Source organism: Taudactylus pleione, unplaced genomic scaffold (genome assembly GCF_031769625.1).
Source record: "Taudactylus pleione unplaced genomic scaffold, aTauple2 ptg000242l, whole genome shotgun sequence".
Taxonomy (NCBI): Eukaryota; Metazoa; Chordata; class Amphibia; order Anura; family Myobatrachidae; genus Taudactylus; species Taudactylus pleione.
Window position 1 is genome coordinate 3,550,829 of NW_028284644.1, and position 17,854 is coordinate 3,568,682.

The following is a 17,854-nucleotide window of genomic DNA, read 5'->3' on the forward strand; positions in this document are numbered from 1 at the left end:
AATGAGAATGCCTCATCCCATGTAGCTGAACCCAGGGGTTTCAAGCTGGGGAGGGGGATATGTGGCAGTATCACCAGAGGTGGCACTGGTGAGCAGCAGATACTGTGTGGGGCAGGGGAGATCCGCCCACACAGACTAGAAAAGCATTATGGGAAGATTCCTACTGGCTGCCTTGTGGATAGAGCTCAGGTGTGGGCTGACGAGAAGGCAGACCAGTCAGAGGGCCCAGTGAAGCTGAGCGAGCCATTGGGGGCCAGGAGGCCTGTGTCTGGACCTTGCAGGAGGCAAGAGGGGACCACAAACTCTCTCAGACTGTGTGACATTAAAGCAGTGAAGCTGCAGGCTGAGGAAGCCAGGACCTATATCTGTATGATACAGGGAAGGCCACCAGGACTGACTGTATTTGTGTAAGCTGTGGCAGCCAAGCCAGGCTGGAGCCAGCGATAGACCTGCAAGAAGCAGGCAGAGACTTTGTTGGCAGACTAGCTGCACCACATTAGAGAGGGCTCAAGAAGTGAGTTAGACGCCCTAAACAGGGGCTAGGTTGTTTATTGTTTTCTGGTCCTTTGTGTTGTACCTGTTTTCCATGCAGAAAGTAAAGCACCATCTCATTTGTTGTACTTGAAAGCTGTGTGTGGAACCTCATTAAACACCTAAACACTGCACCAATCCACCCTCTGCTGAGCTAATTAGCTAATTACCCCCAAGATATCACAATATATATATATATATATATATATATATATATCTATTTGGGCTTCCTCTTGCCTGGTTGGTATACTTTATAGTTAACCTCACTCACTTTCTCCCAGATCTCATACGGACCTTGCCTTTTAGCCAAAAATTTGCTTTAGACTGTGGGTATCAAAACAAGCACTCTGTCTCCAGGGGCAAATGAACATACCCGGGCATTCTGGTTATACACTCTCTGTTGGGCTTGTTGGGCCTGCTCCATATATTCTTTGACAATGGTCACCACGGCCACAGTCCTATCTTGCATCTGCTATACATGTTTAATTACACTTTTTTAGGGTGTGAGTTGTCCTTCCCATGTCTCCTTAGCAACATCTAGCAACCCCCTGGGATGTCTCCCAAACAACAGATCAAAAGGAGAGAATCCTGTGGAAGACTGAGGTACTTCTCTAATAGACATTAAATATGGCAACAAGTAATCCCAGTTTTTCCCATCCTTGTCAACAACCTTTTTTAGCATGCTTTTTAAGGTTTTGTTGAATCTCTCTACCAACCCATCTGTTTGAGGATGGTAAACAGAGGTTCTCAAGTGAGTAACTTTAAAAAAATTGCATAAATCCTTCATAATTCTAGACATAAAGGGGGTACCTTGGTCAGTTCAAATTTCTTTTGGTATTCCCACCCTGCTAAAAACATGCACCAGCTTTCTAGCTATGCCCTTGGTTGACATATTACGCAAAGGGATTGCCTCAGGATATGGAGTAGCATAATCCACTATTACGAGGATATACTGATGTCCCCGAGCAGACTTTAACAAGGGCCGAACCAAATCCATGGCTATCCGGTTAAATGGGACCTCTATAACAGGCATGAGAACTAGGGGACTCTTGAAATGGGGTCTAAGAGCATGATAGTGGCACTCAGGGCAGGAAGAACAAATTCAGACACATCTTTATATACCCGGGCCAAAAGAACAGCTGCAAAACCCTCTCAGTGGTCTTTTCAGCCCCTAGGTGTCCTGTGGTGATGTGACCAGGAGCTAGGTCCAACACAGTTTCTCCTATATGTCTGAGGAACCACAAGCTGTTCTACCACATCCTCACCCCTTTTTGTCACTTGGTACAAGAGCTCATTGTTAATGGCCATGTGTGGATACGAAAGCCTGTTATACGGGTCTAATGGTTTCCCATTAACGACTTTCACATTTTCTCTGGCTCTTATCAAGGTGTGGCCCCTTAACTGTTCAGATGCAAACAGATCCTTTCTCACTTCAAGGGGAGGCATGCTTTCAGTAGTGTCTACTGCTTCTCCCTCCTATGAAAGAGGTACCTCATTTTGTTCCTCATTATCCATTACTTCCCCAGCCATACAAGCAAAAGGGCAGGGGTCTGGGGCCTTTCGTGGTCACACCAGCGGTCAACATATCACCAGGATGGTCTACTGGCTTTATACTGTTCATCTCTGTGACCATACGGCAATTCCATAATTTCCAAAAATGGGGAAAGTCTCTCCCTAATATAACATCATGTACTAAGGAAGGGATCATTCCCACATTAAACATAGCTGAACCACAAGGGGTCTCAATATTCACTTCAGCAGTATTATAATAATGGGTGTCACCATATATGCAAAATTACACCAACAGTTGTTCGCTGACCCTTAAAAGCATTTACCAACCCATCTTTCACAAGTGTGATTACACTTCCTGAGTCTAACAATGCCTTTACCCGGTTACCTCCCATAACAATATCACACATGTGTTTTTTGGGCTCAGCCGAAGGTGCAACAGTACAGGCTAACCTGGCAAAGTAAGACATTCTGCGACATTCAAAGACAACATCACATTGCATAGGTTCTTAAACAACTGGACAATTAGCAACAACAACAATTAGCATACCACACCTAAAACATTTAATCATGTAACTGTCAAGTCTTTTAGGCAGGTGAGACCTTTCTGGACCCACTAGCCAATCTTTGGACCAAGCACCCACAGTCTCTTAAATTTTAAGTTGTCTTAACCGCCCAGGACCCTTTTCCCACGGAACAGTCTTACCAGGTTTTACTGAAAGGCGCTGTCGTGGATCTAGGGGCTGCTGCGGTATAGCCAGTAATTCATCTGCTGCCAAATACCTTTCCACCATCTCTACTATCTGGTCAGCTGTCTTAGGATCCCTGTGGCTCACCCATTTGCGTAAAGCCATGGTCATGGACCTCAAGTAACAGTCCATGACAACTCTTTCCACCATCTGGGGTCCAGTTAAGGTCTCTGGTTGTAACAATTTTTAGGTCAGGTGGATGACACTGTGCATTTGTGAATGGGGAGGTTTGTCCATGTAGTACACCCAGTGATGCACACGTTGCACTCGGACCTACAGTGTAACTCCCAGGCAAGTCAGAATTTCTGCATTTAGTTTTTCATAGTCCAAAGCATCTGCCATGCTTAAATCAAAGTAAGCTTTTAGAGGCTCGTCTGAGAGAAAAGGGGCCAGCAGACCAGCCCACTGTTCCTTAGGCCAGTTCTCCTGCTCGGCAGTCCTCTCAAACGTAGTCAAATAAGCCTCCACATCATCAGTCTCTGTCAATTTTTTAAGGAAATTACTAGCCCATCTGGAGCTGGGTTGGACATTTAGGGCAGCATTTTCAGGTCGTGCTTCAAGATGCTACATCACCTTTTTAAGGATCTCATGGTCCTGGTGCTGTTGCCTCCGTATCTCCTCAACCCCCAGTTGATGTTGCCTGGTAGCTTCTTGCTGCATTCTGGTGGCTTCCTGCTGCGCTGCTGTCGCTTGTAGCAAGGCCTTGATAACATCCTCCATGTTGTTGAGTTTTTCCAGCAATTTTATAGCCACTTTCACCCAGGACATGTATCAGCACTGGTTCCAGCAAAGTCTGGCCCTTTAACTGAACTGGATTCCACAACTGTGCAGACAGAGCACCACCTGGATTTGCTTCTGTGTGTGAGGCACCACAGCTCCCAGCATGTCACACTGTGAAAAAGCCTCTTCAGAGGTTTGCACCTGCAGTTTTACTCTGTGCCATATTTACCTTCAGTCCAGACAGACACAGACCTGCTTTCTGCAGGGCTCTCAAAGCTGCTGCTCCATTCACTTACACACAGATCACTGCCCGAATTCTCTACCACATATAACAGGGTCGGGGAACCAGTACCATCTCCAGGGGTAGAAGGCACTGCGCAGCTGAGAAATCCCACAAAGTCTGTTGGTTTTATTATGCAGCCAAAACAAAATAAACAGATATAAACGTCTTGCCGCCTGGCACTAACTAAACACAGAAGTGATCCTAGCTTACTAACAAAACAAAGTACAAGAAGTTCTTACCAGACATGGGCCCTCATTCAGACCCGGACGCAAGTGACCGTTCGTACGTTCGGCGTACGTAAAAAAATATTTTAATTCAAGCACACGCTCGTATTTTCGCACGCAGACAAACATCCTCCCCAAACTCAAGCGACCCCTCCTCTAACTAACGAGCGTGCCAAATAGCGAGCGTACATCCCCGAAGTGGCTTGAAGGGAACGCACGCACAAGTACTACCCGGAAGTTGGACTGTCAGATTTCGATTAACTGCTCGTTTATTCTGCCTACCTCCCTCAATCGTATCATGCCAATCAATATATCAAATCGCTAATTTTTTTTTTTTTTTAACACAATGCAATAAACTTTATTCATGTCCGTGTTTGTGTTTACCCGCAGAATACGTACGGCTTAAACATTCGCTTTTAATTGTCAAAATACATGTTAGCCTCAATTAAAGAATTATTCTATTTGTTTTTCAGGCCGCATATTTCCCGGAGTTCATTTCTTTATTTAAATTTGCTTACGCATGTCACTGCATCAAGCCTATCATAAGTCTCAACAGATTTCTGGCCCTGTCGAACACATGACTCATACACTAACCAATAGAATAGGTCCTGTTAATTACCCAAATACATTAGCCAATCATAAAATTTTTTTATCAAAAATGATTTTTAAGAAAAACACCATTGCCATCATGAGAGCCTCCGCATTCACCAGGCGCGAGCTGCTGGTGCTTACGGAGGTGATGGATAGGCGGATCACCAGCCAGCCTCCACCCATCACCAACCGCGAGAAGCGTTCCGCATATGCGGAGGTACGGGCCCGCCTGCGCTCCTTCGGCTCACGCCGCCAGATCGGGCAGCTGGAGCGCAGGTGGTCGGACCTGCAACGGCGGACACCCCGCTTGCTGGCATGCTTTCGCATGCAGATCGCAGAAAGTAAGTTTTATGGATTGTGGTTTTCATGTTTGTCTTTGTGGCCCTAACTGCGTGTGCATGTTTTCCCTGTATTTCAAATTTATTCATTGTCCTCATATCTGCATGGCCATGTTTTCCCTGTATTTCATATTTATTCATTGTCCTCATATCTGCATGGCCATGTTTTCCCTGTATTTCATATTTATTCATTGTCCTCATATCTGCATGGCCATGTTTTCCCTGTATTTCATATTTATTCATTGTCCTCATATCTGCATGGCCATGTTTTCCCTGTATTTCATATTTATTCATTGTCCTCATATCTGCATGGCCATGTTTTCCCTGTATTTCATATTTATTCATTGTCCTCATATCTGCATGGCCATGTTTTCCCTGTATTTCATATTTATTAATTGTCCTCATATCTGCATGGCCATGTTTTCCCTGTATTTCATATTTATTCATTGTCCTCATATCTGCATGGCCATGTTTTCCCTGTATTTCAAATTTATTCATTGTCCTCATATCTGCATGGCCATGTTTTCCCTGTATTTCATATTTATTCATTGTCCTCATATCTGCATGGCCATGTTTTCCCTGTATTTCATATTTATTCATTGTCCTCATATCTGCATGGCCATGTTTTCCCTGTATTTCATATTTATTCATTGTCCTCATATCTGCGATTGCCTTTACCTGTTACTGCTGTTTTCCACATACACATATCACACCTGTCGAAATTTGTACATAGGCCTTGTATTTTTGGCCTACACCATTTTAGTTTGATGTGTTTTAATGCTGTATTTTTTTTTTATTTTTTGGGGGGTTTGGTTTTGGCTTGTTTTTTAATGTGGTTTCACTAATGTTGTATTAATCCCCACACTTTTCTCACCCACAGAGTAACAGAGGCGTCGGGCCGAATTATCCGCCTGTGTGGCCCAGATGCGCCACAATATAATAGGGGTGCTGGTGGTCCTTGACCGTATGTCGGTCCTCCTTAGGGATTAGGTTTTTTTTTTTTTGTCCCATTATCAAAATAAAGTGTTATTTTCGAAGTAACGTTCTGGCTCATTCGTTTTTTCAAAATCACAGATTGTTTACCCTGACATAAGTAGACTGTTCCTGCAAGGATTTCCATTTTTTGACACTAAGATTGTGTGTTGTATTTTTAAATAAAACAGCCACAAGAAACACCTAACAGTAACAATCTCATTTCCCTTTTTTGGTGTAGTCACAATTAGATATTTCTACATTTTACAGGTTCCTAGTTGGTGTGCAAGCTGCTTAGGCCAATCTTACGAAGCCAAATGATTGTACAGGCTTCCTTTTGGTGTTGGTTTGGACCCTGAAAACAGATTACATTTTAGCGCAACTGGCGTCAGTACTGGATTACCCCTTAGTCAAATGTAACGTGTGTGAACCTGGTTACACTTGCTGGTAACGTTCCAAAAAAGGTACAACATTTCACTCTCAAAACATTTATTCACAACATAACTGAAAAATCAAAGTGGTCACTCACAAACAAAACACACAGTGATAATCTCAAATACAACACATACCAACAAAACCAAATAAAAAAACAACAAATCAAGAACTGGTTGATGAAGGACCATGCCAACATGATTCCACAAATATGGCGTTGCAATATGGGTTCCAGAATATATCCCCAAAATGTCCACATACAGGTTTTGTAAGGGTAGCAGGAAGTAGTCATCGTTGGAGTGCCAAAGATTATGTTAAAAAACAGAAGATGGAGAAAAAAAATTAAAAAAAATAGATGTTCTCAAACAAACACGACCACATTAGGTATCAACACTGTTGTTTTGTCAATAATTACCTAAAAAATCTGGCCACCACATCATCGCGTATGGCCCCCCCACATACTAACCTCTGACCAACCTCGGGGGGGCCATCCTCAGGTAAGGCATCCTCTGGCTGCATTGGGACACCACTCCTTATGGCGATGTTGTGAAATATCCCACACAGGACCACAATTTTCGAAACCATATCCGGCAAATACATGAGCTCGCCACCAGAGCGGTGGAGGCATCTGAATCGGCCTTTTAAAAGGCCGATACAGCGCTCCACCACTTGCCTGGTGGCTGTAAGTGTGGAATTATACTCACTTTGTGGCCCTGGTGTGGGAGCCAAATAAGGAGTGAGCAGCCAGGGCGTGCAAGGGTAGCCACTGTCTCCTGTGAAAAAGAATAGTCAACATCAAGCTCACTCTGTATGAAGCTTAACATTGTTATGTACTAAAGGTCTCCACTTACCCAGAAGCCACGCATCACCAGCTTGAAGGTTGGTTAATTTGTGCCATATCCCTGATTGCCGGATGACGAAGGAGTCATGTGCACTTCCTGATAATTTTGCATTCAGGGACAGGATCTGGAGGGAGGCATCACATACCACCATTACATTGAGGGAGTGATAGTGTTTCTGGTTTCTAAATATTGCCTCCAGCCGTGCTGGAGGCTGAAGTGGTATGTGAGTACCATCCACAACCCCTATGATGTGTGGGAAGCCAGCTATTTGGTAAAAATTGGCCTTGGCCACACTAAGGGCACCATTATCCAAAGGCATTTGAATAAAATGATGGAGGTGCTTGAAAAGTGCCTCCATCACTGCCCTCAGGATCCGGGAAAAGGAGGATTGTGAGATGCCCGCCACCATTCCCACCGTTGTTTGGAACGATCCTGAGGCACAGAAATGTAACACCGCCATAAATTGCGTAAGTGGTGGTATTGCTGTAGTACTGTCAATTTGCCGCTCAAGATCACTCTCTATTAATGAGAGAGTGTCTATGATGATTTTTGGAGGAAGACGGTAGCATCTTAAAACCTCATCATCGGGCATTCCAAAAAGGGTGACACGTGTTCGAAATATCTGGGGCCTTGCACGCCTACGATGCCTACGCCTGGGACGAGATTGAGGTTGGTCGGCTTCCGGGAGCAGGGCCAGAACAATCCAACCCATATCAACCTGAAATGGCAAGATTGGAATGTCATGCTTTTTACCCCACCCAAAAAAAAACATTTTTACTTAGCTTGAAAATACCATCCATTGATGCTTACATGCCGGGGTATTGTCATATGTTGAAACTGGAAAGAATCACAACATAAATATACATAATTTTATGCTGGCCATGTCTTTTTCCAAAATTTAAGCAAGAAAAAACAGAAAAGGGGACACACACACATTTGGGCAAAGAGCAAAACGACATTGCGCACACTACGTCAAATTGAGGCCAAATGTAAGCAACAAATGCTACCGAAAAAACACAAACAATTTTAAGGGATGAATAAACATTTCACAAAGCGCTAATTTGTTCGCAAATACAAGTCACAATAGTAAGTAGTAAAAAAGCGCGAATTAGTTCGCAAATACAAGTCACAATAGTAAGTAGTAAAAATGCGCTAATTTGTTCGCAAATACAAGTCACAATAGTAAGTAGTAAAAATGCGCTAATTTGTTCGCAAATACAAGTTACAAAAACGCTGCGTAAATAAAAAAAAAAACACAGATTTCGGATTTGGAAAAACAAACGTTACATGTGTAAGGCCAACCAAAGTTGCGAAAAGACAAACAAGTACATTTCCAAAACAGTTTAACAAATGAACTTACCAAGAGATAATATATAAGAATCCGGATCAAAAGGTCTTTGGGGCAGAGCCAAAATAAAACCTAAGAGAGATGAAATGACGGGAAAAAATTAATAGAAAAATCGTCACCAGAATGAGAGACAAATTGACCCAAAGTTAGACTTCCACAAACTTACCAAAACTGGAAACGACCAAAAAAATTAAAAGGGAAAAAAAACGAATGGAAATCAAAAAACGAATAAATAAAAAAAAACTACTTCAAAAAACGCTAACTCCTACACCAGCCAACAATCAACTCCAACCAACGTAACCTCCAACATTCAAAAAACGCCACCTCGAATCGAGACGCCCCAAGCCATAAATAGTGTTTCGTTTCCCGCACAAATTAAGGAGGGATCATAGGAACGCACAATCAATGATACGGCCGCAAAATAAGGACGCATGTATAAATACGTCACGAGAAAAAAACTAAATTCTGGTGTATTTCTTGTTTGGAGCTCAGACATGGCTACAGACCAGGGAAACAATGGACAACAGTCAGGCGGTAAGTATTTCATGCATTTTGACTCAATGATTATTTAGAAACATAATATTGTGCAAGTTGTGAAGTTGAGAATTCTGCAAATTTACACAAATAGGTGAGGAGGATGACATGGAAGAGGCTGCTGGGCCCAGTATTCCGGGCAAAGCTGCCAAAAAGAAAAGGCAGCCACAATTCACAAGAAAGGAGATGGAGGTTTTGATTCAGAAGTGTGTGGACATCCTGCCACAGGCAGACAGGAATATGAGTGCAAGCCAGAAGTGGAGAATGTGGGAAGAGGTAGCCGTGGATGTCAGTAGGGTGGGTGATTATGTCCGTCTAGCCCGGGATGTCAAACGGCCCCCCCTAAAACCAAAACCCATTTTAAACAAAAGGATAATGGTTCCAATTTCATCCCACAGATGGGCCGACTTCAAATATCGCCTGAAGCAAAAACTGGCGGACAGGGCTAGGCATGCAAGGGGGACAGGTGGGGGTCCCACCCCTGTGTCATTGGAGTTGACTGATTTAGAAGAGCTGGCACAGGGGTGTGTGCAGCCTGTGGAGGTGTTTGGCGTGTCCAACATGGATACGGACATGCCAGACTTTGCGGCTCCTCATGTTGTCCCAGGTAAATATTGTGATGTCACCAACTCTGAAATGTTATTGTGCCAATATGTAGATTCTAATGTGAGTCTTTTCTCATTTTTCCAACAGAGACACAGGCGGATGAGTCTGCTATAGAGGGGAGCCTTGGCCGCAGAATTTCTGCTGGCTCTGCAGGGGAGGAACCAGTACATCCGGCTGAGGACCCTGCAGAAGCCAGTCCAGGGCAATCCCCCTCGCAGAACTCAATTTTAAATCGGATTTCCATACGGAGATTCTGCAGAGGATGGACGCCAGTCTGGTACGGGTGGCTGAGGCCCTGGAGCAAAATGCTGCGGCCAACGTGACCATTGGTCAGGCCCTGGTGGAAAATACCAGGGCCAACATCCGCATCGCCACTGCCCTGGAGCAGCTCATTCGCCAGCACATGGTGGAGCCGACCTCCCTTCCTGCCGGAACATCAGGATCCTCCACCTCTGGCACAACATCAGCCAATCCTCCAAATGTGCCTAGCCCTGTGCCTAGTCCAGAGGCCACAACATCTGCCTCTGGACAGGCCAGCCCGATGACATCCCGGACCCGGTCTGGCGCCCTCCCTCCCCCAGCCAAACGGCCAAAAAAACGGTGACACCATTGGCTACTTTTCCCACACTCCTTCTGTGCTTGCCTCATATTCCTTTCTGGCCAAAACTTCCCTCTCTTTTCTTGTGAATTGTTTTTAATTTTTGCATTTACGTTTACCCAAAAATTATTGTTTGCACAATTAATAAATTTTGTGGAATGAACACTGCCAAAAATGTTTGAGTTAAATATGTGCATTTATTTTTTGTGGGATACCAATAAATTTTCCACAAATGTACAACTTTGTATTCTGACATTATTATAAAAATGGGTTACATTTAATCCGGGCCCACAAGCCAACCACGTTCAACCTAAAAAATTACACATTGAAAAAAAAGGGCTCGTTAAGGAACGTTTAAAACATTACCTAAGGAGGAAAAATCACCTTGCAAACACAAAATGAGGCACAAAACCTAAACATGATGACATTATTGTTACAATAGTCCAAAAAGAACACATTGCGGCCAAAATACACCCCCACAAATGTACGCTAATTGATTGTGTAATCCAGACATTAGCAGCTATGATTTCCACCTGCGTTCGGTTTTGTGCTATCCAAAAAAACTGCTTTCCAAACACATACCAAGCCGGTATTCAATCCAACACTAATTGATTTTCTGACAAGCCGTGATTAATCGATGCAACATCGTGGAGTGCCGGGACGGAGGAGAAGGCCATCGCCACTGTGGTCGAGTTATCCAGACCCTAAGCTGTGCGAGCATTTTGAAGGGAAAGAGGATCATCCAGTGACGTATGAGTTGGTACGAACACATTTGACGTTCGCATTTGTTAATGTATGTACGCCCAAAAAACGCCTCGCCACACCTGCGTTTTTCCATCTCCTCCCCCGTCAACACCCAAAAACGCCCTGTTCTGTCAATCACATTTGACATGTCACTTCCTGTACGCTATTTGACGAACGAGACAAAAAAAACTCACAATCTGCCGTACGCACATGCGCAGTGTAACACCGACGCATGCGCGGTTACTCAACATCGGAACGCAACGAGCGTACTGCTGTTAACGAACGGCTCTGAATCAGGGCCATAGTTCACTTGGTTTCAGCAACATGTTTCTCTCACAGAGACACAAAAGACTCCTTTTCCCCAGGCAGTGTCTCCCAATGATCAGCCTGATGAATGGAGCCCACCCTTTCTCTCCATTCAAACCCCAGGAACCGTTTTCCAGCTTTGTCAAAAAGCCCACAAATCTGTTAACAACACAGACATTTTCCTGGGGGTTTTAAAATATATAGGCTAGGAATCTAGGAGAATTGTACCGGCCTTCCACTACTATACCAGTGACCTTTTTACAATATAACTAACCCTCCCCCCCAAAAAAAAAGAAATAAAAAAATCATACTGTGTAGGTTATAGGTTATATAGAAATAAAAAAAAATAAACATTCATCCAATGTGAGGTTTTCTGAAAAAATATTAGCTTTTTTTTTTGTAAATAACTTTCCATAATTTGTAGTCATCCAAGATTACACTACAGCACATGTAACCAACAGTACATTTAAAACTTACCCTTCATTACATTTAAAAATAGCCCGAGAGCCAAACAAAGTGTCAGTAGCTTCTACGTCTCCATTTAATATTTCTCCAGGACTCCCACATGATTTACCTGCCAGCAACAAAACAAACACAGACAAAAGTCAGTAATACAAATGTCAGCTACTGTATCTAGATATTGTGATTGAAAAATCATGTACTTACGCGTGCAGAAATTTTCCGTCTGGGACCAAGTATAGTTGGATAAGCATGTTATTGTAGCTTTAGTGAAAGGTACACGTTTATAACCAAGTCGGCATTTATATGACACTACTGTACCAGGAAGAAAGATGTCCTTGCCAAGCTCATCTGAATCTGCAAACTGGAGTCTTTCAGGAACGTTGCATGCTCCTAATAATACAAACCAAAACTGATCAGATTATATTATTTCAAAACACTGTCATTCTGGCTTTCATGTCAGACTATATTACATTCTTTGGCAAGAGCCAATTTGAAACTTATAGGTCACATAAATATTCTATTTAGATACTATAAACTCGGCGGAGTAGCAGTTCCTGATCTAAAGAAAAAAAGTCCCACAATATGTTAATATGAAATCAGTGCTGATTAAGTTGATCCAAACTAAAGTTCTCCTTATATCAGATAGTGGGGGAGATGTATTATAGCGGTACTTAACGTGCTGCTGTAACGCTTCCTGCTTTGCTTCTTAACCGAGACGAAGCAGGAAGCTTTAAAGATAGGATGTATTAACATCTCAATGGCCGAATCGGGGGAGTGAAAACTCCCCCCTCCGGCGATCCCTGCCTGAGTACACAGCGCATCAGCCTAGTGCTGATGCGCTGTGTCTCAGTCTCGGCCGGCTCCATTGAGCATGCGCAGGGTCTTTCAAGTATTGCGAGATCTCGCATGCAGCCATGACGCCTGCAGCCCCCACAGAAAGGACAGAGCTGTCCCTGCTGTGGGGATAGGGCTTCTCTAGACTGTAGCTGTTGATAGCGACAGCTGAAGTGGGCAGAATGGTCAGGCAAACTGACCGTTTAAACATAGCCCAGGCTATCAGCGCTGCTATCTTGTAGATGCGCCCCTGTCATTTACCACCCAAATCCCCAATCATACATGGGGGAGAAGAGGTATCAGTGCACATAACGTGCGCTGATGCCGCTTCGGCTGTTAATACATCTCCCCCTGAGTCAGTTACACTTCAGTCTGTAAAAAGCCACTATTATTATTATTATTATCATCCTTTATTTATATAGCACCACAAGTGTTCCGCAGCACCTTACAAAGTACATAAACAAATAAGTGAACAAGAAACCAGTGACTTACAGTACAATACAATGCAGGAAAAGGACATGGGTTATGCACATTGCTGCAATAGCGATTATAACACTCAAATAAGGTGTCCTAAGGCGAGCTCAGGGAGGACAGAAACCTCTCGTGGAACAGAAGGGCAACCAAGTGTTAGGTGCCCTTGTGGGGAGTAAGAAGTAGATGAAAGTTTGCATAAGGAGAAGCACATAAGGTCCTCTGCTCGTGAGAGCTTACATTCCACACCCACTGCCACAAGTATTAGAGAGTGGTGCACTACAATACAGAATATGGCAAAAGAGAAAGCAGCGTTCTTGAAGGCCAACTAAAAATGTAATTACAGTACAAAGATCACATAAACCACACGACATGTCCCATTCGAATCATCACTTACTTAGGGCCTGATTCAGAAGCGATTGCAGCTGCAAATTCACACTGAACTCAGCTGCGAAAATATGCTAATGCTTGCCAAAGCACCACCGACATAAAGACACCCACTGCTTCTCTCACATCCATCCACTATCGCTCTTCTGTGCAAACATCAGCACCGTCAACACACATCGACCACTCATGCAGCATTTACACCAGGTCTGACCTGATGCAGAGACTGCAAGTCTCTTCGCACGCAGTGGGCTCTCGGCTGCATATGCAATCGCTCTGGCTAATTTATGCACACCAAAGTAACAGGACAGGCACGCCTGCGTTTTTCCGACCACTCCGTCACCACCCCAAGCGCTCACAGCCTGTTACTCACTCTGCGATGGATTCCTCTGTAATAATAATGGCAGTGAGATCACAGCGCACCGCTGTTCGGCTTATACGAATGTGCAATAGCTACCAATCCCTCGATCTGCATTCGTAGTTGCAATTGCGATCGCTGCTGAATCAGGCTCTTAGACTTCACATTGCAAGAGCTTTGTGGATGGATTTTGTAATTTTTAGCACTGTGCAGGCTCTGTGGGCATGCACATGCCACTATGAGCAACTACGGGCGATTTCAAGTCGTGCGCAATTCAGTTGCATCTACACTTAACACTGAACGGGTGTAAATTAGTGACAACGGGTCTTTCACATGTAGTGTGTGTAGTTATAATTTTGGGATCTGCCTGAGATCGGACAGCTCTCTTGCAACAGGTAAACGACTGGTGGTGATAGTCATGACGGCTACTTCCACAAGCAGATGGAAAGGGTCTGTGTGGTCACATAGATGCGAGCAACTCTGTAAATCACCACATTTATTTCTGTGCACGTAATGTTCATGGTATAGACCTCTTCTACTATTACAGAGTAGCACAACTTATTTAATTGATTAGTTGGCATAGTTCTTCTGAATTGTAGGTGAGAAACAGAACAACTGCTATATTCTGTTACAATAACTCTAATTTAATTTAATTAATCTCACTTCCACTGGCTTTAGTGACACTAGGTCAAACTTAAGCCGCGTATCCACTTGCAGATTAAACAGAGCGATTGAACGATTATGACATCGTCATCATTCAATCGATCATTAATCGTGCATAAATCGAGCAGTATAATGTCGAAAATGACCAGCGATGCATTCTCCCGCTGGTCGTTTTCAACATCAATCATCGCCTGACATGACGGTAAATCTGCCAATAACGACAGATTGGGCGTGTTCGTGGATGAGGGAGGATGCCTGCACTGAATGACATATCGTTCAATGTGGGCACTACAGGGGATGAGGAACTACTGTACGATTACGATGTTATAACCGTACCGTCGTTAGCCCATCAGCAAGTGGATACTCACCTTTACTGTTATCCAACTCTCCATGACTATAAATCAATCTGAAATAAGAAATATTGCTTAATATACTATGTATACATTTTTACCAGGTATGTCCAAATTACTTTTAAATAGTGAACAGATAGTAAACTAATCTATTGCTATAATTTACAAAGCAGGAATGGTACTGGCTTTAATTAAATATAGATCCCCAGTACTGGCTTGATTCCTTTGAAGTATACTTTTTTCATCAATGCAATCAAAATCTTAGCTATGATCTATGTAAAAGATTTAGAACAGGACCTGGGTGGGATGTACTAAAAGGAATATGCGGCCAAATATCCAAAAACTCCAGTATTGGCTGCATGCCCCATATGTACCATTATTAACGCTGTTATGCACCTGATAAGTGAACTGCATCCAAATTGCAATGCATAGTACATGCCGCCCCCTGCCATTTACCTTTTTTTTTTTACAATCGGCATCATACATTCAGCAAACATGACATAGATCTCCATAAATCTTTAAACTTTAAACAGAGGAAGGATACTCTAAGTTCCATCTATCAACAGACCACTCAATATTAGGACAAACTAGCAACAAAAAATTTAAATTTACACACTCACCACAACAAACTACTGCTGTCTACATATCCAGGACTGTTACTACTGGACCCCCTACGCGGTCACGGCAAGAACTCAACACTTCTATTACTATTAATAATGCTGACCTTCTGATTTTCACTTGCTTCTCAATGCATATCGTTACTTGTGCCCATGTATGTTTGCCTCTATCTACTTGGAAATACTGTCTTTTATCTTAGGTCTCTTGCCTAGCCTCACATCCTTTATTTGCTTATAGTCTTCATTATTATTACAATTCTGCACCTATTACATCCCCCTACTTTTAATCCACTCAATAACTAACTTGTGTAAATGTGCATACATATTTACCAACACTGTTTTCACTTGCATTTCTACAAATCTCTTGCAGTCATATTTAATTTATATTTCCCATTTTCATCCCTCTAGTTTACTTATCAACACCATGACAAGGTATTCTTTAACTCCCTTATTCATTCAGTGCCTGATTCAGCTTTGGAAATAGAGTGAGATTTAGCACTTAACTGATCATCTTGGTGAAACCATGCTGCACTGCAGGTGGGGCAGATTTAAAATGTGCAGAGATATTTAGATTTGGGAGAGAGGTGTCCAAACTGACAACTAAATTGCAGTGTAATAATAAAGCTGTGCAGTATTTGTGGGCTACATACAAAAGCAGCCAGTATTTACACTGCATGCAAACATTTTTATGTATTTACACCCCTTGGATTGCAACATGGTTTGTCCAGGTACACAGTTAAGTGCTAATTCTCACTCTATTCCCAAAGCTGAATCAGGGGAATGGGTATGATATACCGTCAGCGGCAGCCCAACAGGAGCAGAGTTCGAAGCAGCGGAAGCCCGACAGCGCTGGAAATCCCGATCGTGGATAGGTAAGTATAGACTAACCTAACCTAACCCCCCTAACCCTAACCCTCCTTAGGGTGCCTAACCGTAACTTCCCCCCCAAGTGCCTAACCCTAACCACCCCCTTCCCCGCTGCCTAAACCTAAGTCCCCCGGGGGGGGGGTGCCTAACCCTAACCCTCCCTCCCCCTAGCCTAACCCAAACCCTCCCGGGGGGGTGCCTAACCCTAAGTCCCCCCTGGGAGCCCTAAACCTAACCCTCCCCCCTGCGGCTGTCCGCTCGCGGCGCCCGGCATCACTACGATCAGGATGCCAGGCGCCCGGCATTTCACCCATGCCGGAATAAGACAGTCGGGAAGCTGGCTGCCGGTATTTAGGCAGTCGGCTTCCCGATTGCTTCCCGAATCAGGACCTCTACCTAATCCTCTGTTCTGCCCACAGCTTGCACCTTTATTCTTTCCCCTGGTCTCTTCCACCTCCACCTCCCTCCTCTGTCTGCCTACTCTCCCCTCCACTCCCATTACTCCACTTTCATCATGTTCTACCCCCCCTCTGTCCTACTACCCCACCGCTAACCCCTTCTCCCACACTCCTCTCCCTGTCACTTCACACCACTGCAATCCACATCTCCCTCCCTGCCCACCTCCTACAGGTTCCCTTTCTAGCTCATGTGCCCGCACCACAGCTAAACTCTATTCATATCGGTCCCCCAAATTAATCTTACCTCCACGCTACAGTAACCCTGATAATCTTATTTACATCTCCCCCACAAATGCTATCCCTCTACCCTGTGCCCTCTGGAATGCCAGGTCAGTCTGTAATAAGCTGGTCCCTGCCCATGACCTTTTCATCTCCAACTCCCTACATCTCCTAGCCATTACTGAAACCTGGATTTCACCCTCTGACACCACTTCTCCTGCTGCTCTCTCCTCTGGAGGCCTCGCCTTCTGTCATACCACTCATCCTGGGGGTCGCCATAGTGGTGGTGTTGGGGTCCTTCTATCCGCCAGTTATTCCTACCAGTTAATACCCTCTGAACCATCACTTACATTTCCCACATTTGAGGTTCATGCTATATGGCTCTTCCAACCATTAAACCTCAGAATAGCTGTCATTTACCGTCCCCCTGGCCCTCCCTCCAAATTCCTTGCCAACTTTGCTTCCTGCCTCCCTCACTTTCTCTCCTCAAATCCTCCCTCCATTATCCTAGGTGATTTTAACATTCCTATTGACATTCCCACAGAATCCTCTGCTGCTAAACTCATTACCCTCACCTCTTCATTTGGTCTCGCCCAATGGACCTCATCACCCTCCCATGTGAGTGGGCACGCACTTTACCTGGTCTTTTCCCCTTCTCTGACCATCACCTTCTATCTTTTAACTTACACCTCTCTCCTTCCCCTCCTCTACCTCCTAAGGCTAAAATTACTAAGCATAACATTGAGGTTATTGACACTGTTGATTTTTCCTTTCTGCTGGACTCTATTCTTTCACCTATCCTTTCTCTCTCCTGTCCTGAACAAGCCACTTCCCTGTACAATGC

The 17,854-nt window shown here is 44.0% G+C and overlaps 1 protein-coding gene across 5 annotated transcripts in view; it reads right to left on the minus strand.

The window, feature by feature from the left end:
- LOC148516718 (zona pellucida sperm-binding protein 3 receptor-like) overlaps positions 1-17,854 on the minus strand; it is a 200,861-nt gene that overhangs the window by 125,614 nt on the left and 57,393 nt on the right. For all 5 annotated transcript variants that reach the window (XM_088479634.1, XM_088479636.1, XM_088479632.1 and 2 more), the window contains 2 exons: positions 11,994-12,179; positions 11,805-11,901 (listed from right to left, as the gene is read on the minus strand). In XM_088479634.1, coding sequence (XP_088335760.1) covers positions 11,805-11,901; positions 11,994-12,179 — 283 coding nt within the window. The remainder of the gene's footprint in view (positions 1-11,804; positions 11,902-11,993; positions 12,180-17,854) is intronic.